Consider the following 11,557-nt stretch of genomic DNA (forward strand, 5'->3'; position numbering starts at 1 on the left):
TTTAAAGTTTTGAAGAGATTCTATTTTAGTAATCCATCTTCTTAGTTTGAAGCCTTTTGACATGTAACGTAAGGGTTTCTTGTGCAAATGCACGGACTTTCTGTATACCTATCATCTTAAAATGTTCAGAATTAAAACTGTTTACTGTTATTTTTTCTGTTTGATTTTCTTTATTGATGGATTCCTAGTTTCCAGCATTAAAAGGAAGAGACCAAAATTTAAGGACCTCAGAATTTCAATGGTTTTTATGGCACTTGGTATCTACCAAGTGACATATAGTGATCGCAAATTCGGTCTGTCCCTGTTTCGCTAGTTTATGCACTTCCAGGTAATCTAGGACGATGAAATTTGGCAGGCGTATCAGGAAACAGACCAGATTAAATTAGAAATTGTCGTTTCCCCAATTCGATCATCTGGAAGGGCGAGTGGGGGGACGGTAAATCAGAAAAATTAGAAAAAATGAGGTATTTTTAACTTGCGAATGGGTGATCGGATCTTTATGAAATTTGATGTTTGGAAGGATATCGTGTCTCAGAGCTCTTATTTTAAATCCCGAGCGGATCTGTTGATATTGGGGGGGAACCTAAAATCTTGGAAAACGCTTAGAGTGGAGGGATCGGGATGAAACTTGGTGGGAAAAATAAGCACAAGTATTAGATACGTGATTGACATAACCGGAACGGATCCGATCTCTTTGGGGGAGATGGGGGGGGGGGGGTTGATTCTGAAAAATTAGAAAAAAACGAGGTACTTTTAACTTACGAAGGAGTGATCGGATCTTAATCAAATTTCATATTTAGAAGGACCTCGTAACTCAGATACTTTTTTTTAAATCGCGGCTGGATCCAGTGTCATTGGAGGGATAGGAACTGGAAATCTTGGAAAAGGCTTAAAGCGGAGAGATCAGGATGAAACTTGGTGGGAAGAATAATCACAAATCCAAGATACATGACTAACATCGCCGGAAAGGATCCGCTCTCTTTGGTGGAGTTGGGGGAGGGGGAATTTCGGAAAAATTAGAAAAAATTAGGTATTTGTAACTTACGAATGGGTGATCATATATTGATGAAATTTGATATTTAGAAGGATCTTGTGCTTTATAATTCTTATTTTAATCCCCGACCAGATCCGGTGACATTGGGGGGACTTGAAGGGGGAAACCGGAACTCTTGGAAAACGTGAAAATCGAGGTATCTTACGAATGGGTGATTGGATCTTAATGAAACTTGATATATAGAAGAATCTTATGTCTCAGATGCTCTATTTTCAATACGAATCGGATCCGGGGACACAGAGGGTTGGAGGGGGAAGCAGAAATCTTGAAAAACGCTTAGAGTGGAGAGATCGGGACGAAACTTGATGGGAAGAATAAGCACAAGTTTTAGATACGTGATTGACATAATTGGAACGGATCCGTTCTCTTTGGGGGAGCTGGGGGTTGTTAATTTGGAAAAATTGAGGTATTTTTAACTTAAGAACGGGTGACCGGATCTTAATGGGTTTTGTTATTTAGAAGGGACTCATGTCTCAGAGCTCTAATTTTAAATCCCGACCAGATCTGTTGACATTGGGGGAGTCGGAGGGGGAAACCGGAAATTTTGGAAAACGCTTAGAATGGAGAGATCGGGATGAAACTTGGTGGGTAGAATAAGCAAATGTCATAGATACGAAATTTTCATACGACATACGACAGCCTCTGGTTTTCCTTTTGAATCAATCTATTGATTCTTAGAATTTTGCTAGAGCTCATACCATATGAGCTCTTGGCTCTTCCGGCCTCGTCACAAGAGCCATATGAGCTCTTAGCTCTTGTTTTTTAATCGGAAAATTTCAAATTAGATATTACACGTTGTAGATCATTAAAAGAACCAGCGCAAAATATTCAAATGAAATACAAGCTGAATAATTGCATTGCTGAGTAGCTTAACAACTCATTTATGTAGATGTATTTTGCGCAAATCACGGATGTATGTGAATGAATTACTTTTGGTTGTTAGATATTTGGTTTTAATTCTTCTAATTTTGGCTTTTATTGAACTTTATTCTTCTTTTAATTTTGGTTTTTATTGGGTTTTTTTAACGTTGACCACCAACTAGGTGTTGGGACACATCATTAGAATAATGAGGTATAGATCTGAATACGGATTGTTTTTCCCATGGACAATTATATGTTGCATGTTCAAGAGTCAGTAAACCTGACAATCTATTTATAAAAAACAAAGGTTCGTCGATATGTACTTCATAGTGACGCTGAAAAATAAAGAAGAAAAAGAAAACTGAAAAAAGAAAAAAGGTAAAAAACTAAAAAAAAAACTAAAAAGAAAAAACACTCAAAGAGAAATTACGGACCGGGACACAAATGACGACCGAGACAGAGGGAATATAAGTGACGACCGGGAACCTCAAAGAGAAATTACAGACTGGGACACTCGGACACAAATCACGACCGGGACACAGGGAATATAAATGACGACCGGGACACAGGGACACAACTACAACGGGGACGCCGGGGGCACAGACGGGATATATAAATGACGACCGGGACACAGGGATTGTTCGAATAGAAATTACAGACCAGGACACAAATGACGACCGGGACACCGGGACAAAGGGAATATAAATGACGACCGGGACACTCAAAGAGAAATTACAAACTGGGACACCGGGACACAAATGACGACCGGGACACAGGGAATATAAATGACGACCGGGACACAGGGACACATCATTAGAATAATGAGGTATAGATCTGAATACGGATTGTTTTTCCCATGGACAATTATATGTTGCATGTTCAAGAGTCAGTAAACCTGACAATCTATTTATATGCACAGACAATGGGACAGCGAAGAATGTTGCATATTCGCATGTTTTACGTAGTTAAAAACATATATTTATATCTATCTCTATTCACAGGTGGGACACAGGGACACAACTACAATGGCGCGTAACGACTTACGCGCGCGGGGGGGCTTGGGGGGGCGCGAAGCGCCCCACCAACTAGGTGTTGGGGTGGCGCGAAGCGCCATCCCAACAGCTAGTATATATATATATATATATATATATATATATATATATATATATATATATATATATATATATATATATATATATATATACATATATATATATATATATATATATATATATATATATATATATATATATATATATATATATATATATATATATACGAGGAAGTTAAGTAAACTATTTTCCAGAGGAATTGTCTATGGATAATTATTGGTGCTCGTTTGAATGAGCATGCATCAAACAATAAACTCTACGAAAAATGCAGTTCAATCCCAATTTTAAGGCTATACGGAGATAAAAATAAATGTTGCTAGGTCACATTCTATGGATGAAGAACAATAGATTGTCCAAAAAATTGTGCGTTGTGGCAGTCGTTCTGGGGTCAAACAAAAAACACGTTGTCCCGAATTCGATCGGAAGAGGTCGTAAGAAAGGATTTAAAATATTCTAACTTCGTGGGAGAAGATTTAAGCTTTGAATAGATTGGGAAGGAAGAAAAGCGTGCGCAGATGTTTCTACCTCTAGTGGCTTGGTACAGTGAGTTGTCAATATTAATGGTATAGAACATATTCTAACAGAATTAATGATGAAATAATCATTCTTAAATGCAACATCATCTATAATAATTTTGTTTTCGCTTCAATAATTTGGACGCTTCGTTTGGGCCTTTTAGTAGCCAGAACAACAATGTCTGCTTTTTACAAATTTTGAAGTTTAAAGCATTTGATTGACTCTTAGCTTTATAGAGTCACAAGTATATTCCATCAAAATGTCTAAAATTCTTTGAATCACGTCTTTAAAAGCCAGTTTCAAAAGTTCCTTCTAAAATGCCTTTAAAAAAATTATCTGCGCTGAAAAACATAACTGGATACAGGATAATTATTTTCACCAAATTATTAGCATATTAACTTCAAATCAGCTCTGAATATCTGCCTTTCTTTTTTATCGACTTAGTCAAGTTGGCCTCTGAATGGCTCAGTTAACAAACTGGAACGTTGCATTTGTCAAGAAAATGTTGGCTATATCCTGTATCATAAAAAGTTCAATTTGTTGACCTCGTAATTAGGAAGGAGTGCTTATAAAATTCAATTCAAACATTTTGTTAAACTCTGATTGAAGAATATAATATTAAATTGAATAATATAAAGAAAATAAAATCAACAAGCTGACCATATGCAATATAAAACGACAAACAAACACTGTTTGTTGCTTATTTTCTTAAATCCTCAGATTGTATGCTCCAAAATGTAGTTCGTCACTTCTTAAAAATACATTATATACTGTCTCTTTGAACGAGTAACAATTATTTATTTATGTATGTATGTATTTTTCACGAAAACGGATACTAATTTTCCCGAAAAAAATATGGAGCCCTTTTCAAGAAATAAAATATACAATTATTGTTCTTTTATAAAGATAGTATATATATGTAAAACTCTCTTCACGTTATTTGAAATTATAGAAGAAGAAGAGTAAGAAATTCCTGCAAGGCTAAGGAATTCAGCTCCCTAATTCAAGTGGAGAAGCTCCCTCTTCCCCCCTTTGCAGGTCTTGTAATCTTAAAAATGAAACAATGGACCATTGTCTATTTGAATGTAATAAGCTGACGTCTGCGCAGTATGCCCTGCAACGTAAAATGTAAGAATGCTTCAAATACCACAAATTTCACTATCAGCCAAGAGTCTTGCTGACCATACTTGCACACAGAGTACAGAACTCAATTTATATTCTCTTATAATTCAACTCCTAGTATCAAAAGATCTACTGCAAGAAATCTGAGCAGATACAAGATAAATAAGACAAACCAACTCCATAGCTCTGTCCATCTCACAGAGTGAGACAAAAGGAAAAGGGCTGAATAGTTTCGACTGAAGTCCCTGCCTGCTGAAAAAAAAGGCTAAGAAAATATCACTGTATTAAAAGTCGTGCTTTGACTTCACCTGCATTGACGAATCTGACACTAGGTCGCAGACAAAAAGTATGTAGACTAGATAGTATATGCTGCAATCTGGGTTACAGCGGTAGCTAACAACCTAGTAAGAGACGGATCACGCCCCATAGTACAAACTAAATAATCCATAACTCCTAAAAATATAGTCAGATCAAAACAAAATTACACTATTAGAACCACTTTGTCCGAAACCCCTATATATAAATTTTACCGTCTCTTGGCTTGAACAGCAAGGAAATCATTGGCTTGAAAAGAAAGAAACGTGACTGCAACCATTATATTCTGCATATATGGCATCTCTTTTTCTATGTTGTTTTTTTTTCCTCAGCTTGCTGGGCACCGGAAAACCATAGAGAGCTGTATAATGGCATGTCTTAAAGAAAATTGCTACATTTAGTGTCTTTTGCAATTAAAATTTTTTTTTTTTAATAGAGCCATTTTGTCAAAAAACAACTGCATTTTCATGCACAAGCTTGATGAATGACGTTATAATCCTATAGGTTAATAGCTATTGGTGTGGCGCTTGGCGCCACACCAACACCTAGTTGGTGTTAGGCGCCATTGTAGTTGTGTCCCCGTGTCCCATCTGTGAATATAGATAGATATATATGTTTTTAACTATGTAAAACTTGCGAATATACAACATTCTTCACCGTCCCATTGTCTGAGTATATAAATAAATTTTCAGGTTTACCGACTCTTGAACATGCAACATACAATTGTTCATGGGAAAAACAATCCGTATTCAGATCTATACCGTATTTTTCTAATGTTTGCCCTTGAACTTTGTTGATGATGATTGCTAATCGAACATTCGCTGTGTCCCCGTCGTCATTTATATATCCCCCCTGTCCCCCCGGTGTCCCCGTTGTAGTTGTCCCTGTGCCCCGGTCGTCATTTATATGCCCTGTGTCCCGGTCATCATTTGTGTCCCGGTCTGTACCGTCATCTTATAGTGACGTCATATACAAAGCCTTTTATATTTATAATGACGTCATATGCAAACCCACAAACAAACAAACATGCATACTTACAACTTATTTTTATATTAATGTTGTAGCATTTTTAGTTTTCTTAGCTTTTTTTTCTTTTTAGTTTTTTGCCTTTTTTTTTTAGTTTTTTTCTTTTTAGGTTTTTCTTTTTTTAGTTTTTTCTTTTTTTTAGTTTTTTTAGTTTTTTAAGCTTTTTTTATATTTTTATTTTTCTTTTTCTTCTTTATTTTTCAGACGTCATATGCGGACAAACAAACACGCATATGCGGACAAACAAACACACATATGCGGACAAACTTACAACTTATTTTTGTATATATAGATATATAGATATATGACGTAATAAGTGAGTGTAATATTCATTCACATTTATCTTTTGACAAGATCATGATATAAGAAATATATGATTCAAAGAATCAATTTTTATGAAAAACTACCTTTTTCTACAATATTGTAATAGCAAGTGTTATTTTTAACATTTTAAAAGGCATGTACATATCTATATATATAAAAATAAGTTGTCTGTGGATGGATGGATGGATGGATGTGTGGATGGATGTGTCAGGTGACGTCACCTGAAAAAACTGGATTAGGTGACGTCAAAACTGAAAAAACTAAAAAAAGGCAAAAACTACAAAAAAAACTAAAAACTAATAAAAAAAATAAAAAAGCTAAAAAACTAAAAAAACTATAAAGGTAAAAACCAATAAAAAACTAAAAAAAAAACTGAAAAAACTAAAAAAAGGCAAAAACTACAAAAAAAAACTAAAAACTAATAAAAAAAGTAAAAAAGCTAAAAAACTAAAAAAACTAAAAAAACTAAAAAAAGGTAAAAAACTAAAAAAAATAAAAAATAAAAAAAAACTAAAAAAAAGGAAAAAACTGAAAAATAAGCTAAAATAAAGGTAAAAACCAATAAAAAACTAAAAAAAAAAAGGAAAAAACTAATAAATGACGACACTCAAAGAGAAAGCGACCAGGACAAAAAACTAAAAAAAAAGGCAAAAACTACAAAAAAACTAAAAACTAATAAAAAAAATAAAAAAGCTAAAAAACTAAAAAAACTAAAAAAAGGTAAAAAACTAAAAAAACTAAAAACTAAAAAAAAACTAAAAAAGGTAAAAACTAAAAGAACTAAAAAAGAAAAAAATAAATGACGACACTCAAAGAGAAAGCGACCAGGACAAAAGGAATGTTCGATTAGCAATCAACAAAGCACCGGGACACAGGGAGTATAAATGACGACCAGGACACAAGTAAAAAAAAAAATTAACAAAACTAAAAAGAAGGTAAAAACTACAAAAAAACTAAAAAGAAAAAAAAACTAAAAACTAATAAAAAAACTAAAAAATCTAAAAATCTAAATAAACTAAAAAAGAAAAAAAAAGGAAAAAAATAAAGGAGAAAAACAAAACTAAAAAACGAATGTATATACAGACCGGTACACCGGGATACAAATGACGACCGGGACACAGGGAATATAAATAACGACCGGGACACAGGGACACAACTACAACGGGGACACCGGGGGAAACAGGGGGATATAAATGACGACCGGGACAAAAAAACTAAAAAGAAATAAAAACTAAAAACTAATAAAAAAAACTAAAAAATCTAAAAATCTAAATAAGCTAAAAAAGAAAAAAAAAGGAAAAAAATAAAGGAGAAAAACAAAACTAAAAAACGAATGTATATACAGACCGGGACACCGGGATACAAATGATGACCGGGACCCGGGACACAGGGAATATAAATGACGACCGGGACACAGGGACACAACTACAACGGGGACACCGGGGGGAAACAGGGGGATAACCTGACAATCTATTTATATGCAAAGACAATGGGACAGCAAAGAATGTTGTATATTCGCAAGTTTTACGTAGTTAAAACCATATATATATATATATCTATATTCACAGGTGGGACATAGGGACACAACTACAATGGCGCGTAACTATTATGGCGCGTAACGACTTACGCGCGCGGGGGGGCTTGGGGGGGGCGCGAAGCGCCCCCACCAACTAGGTGTTGGGGTGGCGCGAAGCGCCACCCCAACAGCTAGTTGGTATATAAAATACAGTATTTCTTTTAGGGGTTTTAACCAAAAAATTGATTTGTGAATTGAAACTAGAGTAATTCCTGTAACTTTAAATGAAATAATTTTATTTCATCTCTCATTGTATTAAAGAACGAACTCGAGCTTGTAGTAATTGAAAATTTTTCTTGTAAGGGGTTTACGTGTAAGGAGGATGTACGGACTTTAATCTATAGTAATTGAAATGTTTAGTATAAAGATATATGTCTCACATAAAGGTTTGCTTAAAGAGCAAAAAAACGGACAGTTGCAAAAATATTTGTATATATTTTAACAAGGAATTCTAAAAAATAAAACCAAAAGTTTGAAGCTTAGCAGACAATCTTCGTTACGATTCACTTTGGTCTTGCGATCTACTTCACTTCACTTTTGCAGTCTAAATTGAAATTTGTTTTCCCCTTGTTAAGAAACTAATATGTCCCTAAGAAATGAATACGAGTTGGATTGGCTATCAATTATTATTGCTGTTACAGTAATCTTGGCCTCAATAGGGCTCATCTGGTTCCTGAAAAGGAAGCCAAAGGGGAAATCAATTCTTCTTGTTGGCCTTCCAGGAAGTGGAAAGACACAGATTTTTGGACAATTAATTCATAAGAAGCCTGTTCTCACCGTTACATCAGTCAAAGAGAATGTTGGTAGCCTAGCACTGGATGAAAAGAAACGTCTTACTGTTGTTGATATTCCTGGTCATATCAGATTCCGTCAAGAATTTTTTGATGCCCATAAAAGGGTAGCAAAAGCAATTGTTTTTGTAGTCGACTCAACAACATATACTAGGAACCTGAAGGATATCACAGAGTACATATATGATATTCTTACTGATGATCAAATTGCGACAGCCAGTCCTCGAATCCTAGTTTTTTGTAATAAGTGTGATAAGGGTTCAAGAGTCAAAGATGCAGTAAAGAATGCTATTGAAAAGGAGATGGAATTTCTGTATGTGAGTAAGCAAAACAGGATGAACTCTTCAGGATCTGCCAATAACAACACGTTCCTAGGAAAAATCGGAAACAAATTCTCGTTTTCAGATTTGGCAAAAATTGAAGTAGATTTTGCAGAGGGTTTTGCGACAAATGAAAATATTACTGTCTATGATCAATCAGAGGTTCGTTGTGACCTTGATGTTTTACACCAGTGGATCGTAAAGGCGTGAGGGATCTTAAATGTTAAAGGCGAGTAAACTAGTTGATCTTAAATGTTAAAAGCGTGAGGCCGTTATAAAACTTTAATTTTGAAAGTGTTCTTACAATGCGAGTAAGCTGGTGAATTGATTTTATAGGTCATTTTAAAAATATATATCTTTTTCTAAAAGAAAAAATAAAAAAAACTGAGCCTTTTCCTATCCTTCCTGTTTTCGTGATACGTTCTCCCACAGAAGTTCTGTGTTTACCTAAAGGAGCCTATTCTAGGCTCTCGACAAAAATTAATGCTCTTCAACAGACCTTGCTACAAATTAAAGATAAGGTTACTGCTCATGATCTTCACTTCCCCGGATTACCAGGGGATGGTGCTGCTTCTATTTCGGTTGTAACGAATCAAGCGACAATCCTTCTCACGAAGACACCACGTGATCTAGACAATCTGTCGAAACGAAAAACTGTGATTGATAAAATTGCCGGACATGAATGTGTTGAGAATATTCGTGCTTCTGGAGACAGAATAATAGTGAATATTGACAGCGTTGCGACAAGCAGCTTTTGCGATTCAGCCTGATCGGTCTTGCATGGATCGGATTTGAAGGTTCTGGAAAGGAAGCTTTGCGGAATCACAAAAGGGTTGGCGACTCATTTAAACTGTTCTGGAGTTGCTGAAGCCACCTAGATTGGAAATTCCAGGTGCTTCAAGATTGCTTTTGTGATCAAGGGTCTCTTATTTCGGCTCTTAGACTAGTGTTGAAAATTGAATATGAAATGATCCGTGTCTATGAATTTAGAAAAATCCTGAGATGCTGTAATAAATGCCAGTCTCCTGAACATCTAATTGCTAACTGTCCAAGTACCTGCTATAAATGAGCTCGATACTTTGGTCCTCATGAGTATTGCAAAGACACACCATGTACACGTCCGATAAAATGTGCAAACTGTGGTGATGATCGTGTGGCATTTAGTTTTCGCTGTCCTCGTCTTCAGGCTCTTATTAAGGCTGTTACAGGGCGCCTTCATAAATGAACTGACGCAAAATTACGGTGTGCTCGTTTAACATTAACGCAACTAAAAACAAACTGCCAAGTTTGGAGGAAAAGTTGAGCCGTTTTGATGCCTTTCTCCTAGAAGAACACTTGCTCCCTGCCGGCAGCGTGAACTTTTTACGAATCGTGATTACATTGTGTTTAGTATCAATGCTAGACAGACTCGGGGTAGGCCTGCTGGTGGCCTCGCGTGTTATATCAGACGGGCTCTTGCAGATTTATCACCGATGTGCTACCACTCATCTGAGCATTTTTAGATCTGTTGTTCCTGATTCATTTTTATGTGGAAGTGATACTTCTATATTAAAGAAAGGAAAAGATCTAAATTCGTGTAATTCGTGCAGGCCAATTACCGTCGCCTGTATTCTAAGTAAATTATTACAGTATGTTCTACTTCCTCATATCGATGACTTTGTTAATTATGAGGCTAACCAGTTCGGCTTCAGGTCAGGTCTGAGCTGTCAACATGCTCATCATGTTTTAGCGCAACTTATTAAGGAAGCCTCTCGGAGTAATTATAGTCTTCATTTTTGCACCTTTGATATACCTAAAGCATTCGATAGTGTTTGCCATGCTCAAGCTTGGTATGCTCATAGTCAATTTGGTGTGAATGCGTCTGTGATTCTGGTTTTGGTATTCAAATTCTTATTTAAAATTAAACTCAAGGAATGGTGATTTTTTTCGGACATATACCAGTCAAGTGTAAAGTCAGACAGGGGGAGTTTTCTTTTCAGGGAGTTCTCTTTCAGTTCTTTATCTTTAATACTTCTATTGAAAATGTTTTGTCCGGTACACGTCGTTTTTTTTTTACAGGATTCACAGACATATCATACTTAGCTTATGCTTCTTATTAGCCAAACTGAGGCGGTTTAGCGCGTTCTGTCCGATCCGTCACTGATGCATTTGCAAGAATTGGATTATTGCTTAATGTAGATAAATATGAATTGATTATATTTAATGGGGTTAGTTTGTCTCATCCTTTGGATTGCAGTTCTTTTTCCGTACCGAAAGTTACTTCTTTTCGATGGCTTGGGATTTCTGTTTGCAATTAAACTGGGGACACTCTAAAATTATTGGAAATCGTGGACATTTCCGGCGACAAGCACTTAAAAAGCTGTACTCGAGTTTCTGCGACCATTCTGTGTTATTTTGTGCTGGGTTTTATATGCTTCTGAATAAAGGTGACTTAAAAAAGGTCAAGACAGATTACTATCGGTATTGTAAGATCTTACTTTATTTACCATGATCATTTCGAAACCGAAGGTTAATTAGAATATATTGGGCAACAGATATTG

General features: G+C 35.6%; 2 protein-coding genes across 2 annotated transcripts; both read left to right on the top strand.

Annotated features, from left to right (window-relative positions):
* Positions 1–8,459: 8,459 nt before the first annotated feature.
* Positions 8,460–9,671, top strand: LOC136036606 (signal recognition particle receptor subunit beta-like). The gene has a single exon (XM_065718913.1). The coding sequence runs from the start codon at positions 8,490–8,492 to the stop codon at positions 9,225–9,227; it is 738 nt and encodes a 245-aa protein (XP_065574985.1). The 5' UTR covers positions 8,460–8,489; the 3' UTR covers positions 9,228–9,671.
* A 741-nt stretch (positions 9,672–10,412) lies between these two features.
* LOC136036666 (uncharacterized) lies at positions 10,413–10,937 on the top strand. Its single transcript, XM_065718969.1, has one exon. The coding sequence runs from the start codon at positions 10,413–10,415 to the stop codon at positions 10,935–10,937; it is 525 nt and encodes a 174-aa protein (XP_065575041.1).
* The last annotated feature ends 620 nt before the right edge of the window (positions 10,938–11,557 follow it).

The sequence above is a fragment of the Artemia franciscana genome, chromosome 15, assembly GCF_032884065.1.
Source record: "Artemia franciscana chromosome 15, ASM3288406v1, whole genome shotgun sequence".
In the NCBI taxonomy this organism is placed as follows: Eukaryota; Metazoa; Arthropoda; class Branchiopoda; order Anostraca; family Artemiidae; genus Artemia; species Artemia franciscana.